Source organism: Etheostoma spectabile, unplaced genomic scaffold, assembly GCF_008692095.1.
Source record: "Etheostoma spectabile isolate EspeVRDwgs_2016 unplaced genomic scaffold, UIUC_Espe_1.0 scaffold362, whole genome shotgun sequence".
NCBI classification, from domain to species: domain Eukaryota; kingdom Metazoa; phylum Chordata; class Actinopteri; order Perciformes; family Percidae; genus Etheostoma; species Etheostoma spectabile.
The window spans coordinates 92,718-96,513 of NW_022605592.1; the positions used below are offsets into that span (position 1 = coordinate 92,718).

Genomic DNA, 3,796 nt, shown 5'->3' on the forward strand with positions numbered 1-3,796 from the left:
ACACACACACACACACACACACAGAGTTTCAAAGTGGATAGTACAGTGTCTCAGACAGAAGGTGCCCCCTGGGTTTTGGTCTCTTTTTCTCTTTCATTGCGAAATCAAGAGCTCTTGTGTGGGCAAAATGTAGCCTACTGTACCATTTGATAGCCACAGTGTCAACAGACGGGAGCTGAAGAGGATTGTGGGGGGTAACACTGGTAATAGAGGGAGATGTGGAATCCAAAATCTAAACAACAAGCTCCAGACAACGAAGTTGGAATAAGGTGGAAAGCATTACACAAGTGGGTAAAGAGAGATAGTGATACAATGAAGTGAAAGAAAGACAAATAAAGGAAGAGGTGGGTGGCAAAAAAAACTGGAGGTGGGAAGAGATAAACAAACAAGGCGTAGTGAGTGAAACAGAAGACAAAGAAACAAAAAGACTGAGAGTAAGAACCAAATACGAAGAGAAAATGAGCAGAAATAAAAGGTACAGAGAACTGGCAATGTTCCTAAAAACAAGGAGGTAAGACAAGAGAGATGAGGAAAGAAAGGCGACCAAGATGCAGTGCTGCAACCTGAGTGTGTGCTGGGGGTGGATAGTGACAGCCGGGTGGTACGACAACAGGGTCACATCCTTGTGGAACCACTGCCCTCCACACCATGCGCTGTAGGGCAGAATTGATTAGAACAGATACCCACAGTGGTTCGATCACATCAACAGCTCAGGACCAGAACGAACGCAGGTCATTACCTAACTGGGACATCCATTAAGCAACTAAACGTCCGTGACCTGCTATGTCATTTGCAGATGTAGGTCGTGTTGAGCCGAGGACGTCACACCGACGTTGTTATAAACATGATGTCATATACTATGTATCTTCAGTGGAGCTTTGTAGGAGGTTTAGTCATTGACATATTACACATTTAAGATTCACAATTTTTTATTGAGGGCATGGGGCTGTTTATCCAGTATTTATATCCAGTAAGTGTACAGGTGTCGTAAGATGATAGTCATTTAGACATGGAAGATTTTGTTTTGCTCCAAATTAAAGCCATACAATCACATAAATATGTCATCAGACAATCTCAAAACCAATTGGCGTCGTCTATGTGTGGCTTCCAGCTCACTCATCTCAGTGTTGGTAGGGTTAGGTATCATTTGGGTTAGGGTTAGTTAGCTTAGCGTAGTGAATGGAATCCTATGTTGACTGCATTAAGAAAACAACCTTCAACGGACTGAATCTGTGATCTAGGTAGAGATGGGGGATAAAGTCTAGAGATGTTGAGTGCCAAGAAGGGCTGGAGCTGTTCTAGAGGCTTGTAGTGGTCCAAGAAACTTTGTGTTGGTTTTCCCTTTAACTCGTCACCCATTTATATGCCAAAGCAGCCTCCCACAATCTTCCATTACAACCAGTCTTGCTGAAATCAAAGATAAAGCGGACTTACCCTGTCCGTTGGAGTAGTAGATCCACTTCTCTTTGACCTGCATTGGAGGCACGGTTGGTTTCTTCTGAATTGCCTTCTCCACGATGCTGCTAGGGTCCATGGGACCCTTCTTCAGCACGCGAGAACTCCGCTTCACACTGCAGATCACGATCACCACCAGGACCAGCAGGAGCAGCAGCACTATCATCCAGGGGAGGTGCTCGTTGATGTCAAAGTGATTGTGGGTGCTTGGCCTTGGGGACCCCCTACGAGTGGGCCTGTAGTAGCTGGAGACCCCACTTCCCCCTCCTCCGCTCCCCTGCCCAGCTAGCTTGCTGATACCCGTTCTAACCCTGACTACCTCTGCACCCTCCAGACCATCCACAATCCTCTTGTTGGGGCCTGGCATAGGGTCAGAATTGGGTTGCCCCTGCTGGTGCTCGAGATCCATGAGCTGCTTGTGAGCTGGGAGCGGTGGAGTCTGTGGGGGATCACGATTTTGTTGGGTGGGAGTGCCAGACCGGCTAAGGAATAGCCCCTCTGCACGGTGGTCTTCCCCACCTGGGTTTCCCCTCAGTTGAATGGCTGCTGACTGGCTGAAGGTGCCTGTAACAAGAGACAGAGGAATTGATGGAGACCAAGATATCGCAAGCAAGAAGAGGAAAGATGAGAGGACAAAGAGAGCACTTCAGAGAGTTGCTTAACCCAGACAATGAAAACAGAAGGTATCACAGGAGGGAATCCTAAAACTTTAATCCATGCAAGCAATCTGGCACACAAACCAAAGGAGGAATAACCTCCCCCTTTTCTCTCCGGTATCTGCTTTCCCTGCTGACTTCCTCCACCCTTGGGTGCCCACCCAGCGTACACTGGAGCCCAACCTGATATTGATATTTTTTTGAGAGTTCCTAGAGTCAGAAAACAATCTATTAGCCGATTTTCTATCAGCCCATGTTTTAACATTAACACACAGCAGAATTAACATTTCTAATTCTAGATTCCTTAAATTTGGTGATCAAGATATGTACTGACTAGGACGTTTTATTGTCATATATTACAATTATTCATTGACAAAGTGACATATAAATGAGGTACAATTCATCGGTTTTTGAATTTCAACTGTCACAGGTATCCCAAAGACAGTGCTTAGGAAAAGAGAATTTTTGCCATGCCATTGTTGTTTATGGTTAAGCCCTATATTTTCAACCCTTATGAAGCGAATGATCAAACAGAGATTTAACTCCGGTTAACTTTCTCTTAAATTCCAAGCTAACACTAGTAGTAGCTAGCCAACTTGGTGTTCCAATTAACTTGATGAAGTGGAAACACACCGTCAGAGGGTCACAATTCAAGATAAAAAACAGACAACACCCAAGTTCCCAGCTGTTGTAATGTACACAGTGCCATGGTTGGCCTTGCTGAGCCTCTATCATGATTGACAGGTCGGCGTGTAGTTACGCCCTAAAGCATCCCTTTCTTTATCAATTTTAAAATAAATGGGACCATTATTTGTTACAATCTACAGATACAACGCGCTCAATAAAAGTTAGTTGGTCGTCATTAGCCAGGTTTCCATCCAAATGGAGAGCTGATTGTAACCCGATTTCCAGGAAACTGGTCAATTCATTAATGAGAGTTTGCATCCACTACTGTTTGGAGAATATTAAATAGGAGTTGGTTCTTTGAAACAGCCGGTGGCGCCATTTCTTAGTCCGGTTCAATTAAACTATTGCAGAAGAAACGAGATGACCTAATTAAAAGAGCACTACTAAGTCTCACACATTAGAAAGACATGAAGACCACGGGATGGAAATTGATGGAAATTAGACAGTTTTATTTGTTTCATTTATATATTGGTCAAAGTTATGAGTGAAAATTAAAACTGCCTGTACTCCTTCCACCAGCTGAGCTCCATCTCATAATCTCACAGCAGATGAGCTCTAACTTGCTCACCCCACAGTTTGCTCTAAGCTTAAGCAAGGGCATATTGAATCAGACTCCCAATGCAGAGTAATTAAAAAAAGCTAATAAAATCTCTGTAATATCTTGAAATGGAAAAAACAACAACTAGGATTGTCCTGTTAGACATAAACAACAGACGGGACAGGCAGTCAATGATTTTCCGACATGGGAACAAACGTAATGGTCAGTCGATACTAGTACGTCACCAACCTCTATAGATCATCAATGTGTGGCGGTCTACGTATAACTACAGATTCACACTAACAGAATTGTCATGATAAATGCCTTCATCTTAATATCTTGTGGTCAAAATTAGAGATAGAATAAGATGGTGAATACACATGTCAGTTTTTTAATTTGTTGACTATTTGCTGAAATATATATATATATATATACATATATATATATATATATATATATA

At 42.9% G+C, this 3,796-nt stretch overlaps 1 protein-coding gene across 1 annotated transcript in view; it reads right to left on the reverse strand.

Annotated features, from left to right (window-relative positions):
- tnfrsf21 (tumor necrosis factor receptor superfamily, member 21) overlaps positions 1-3,796 on the reverse strand; it is a 41,237-nt gene that overhangs the window by 26,526 nt on the left and 10,915 nt on the right. The window contains exon 3 of the mRNA XM_032511399.1: positions 1,435-2,019. Within this exon, the coding sequence (XP_032367290.1) occupies positions 1,435-2,019 (585 nt within the window). The remainder of the gene's footprint in view (positions 1-1,434; positions 2,020-3,796) is intronic.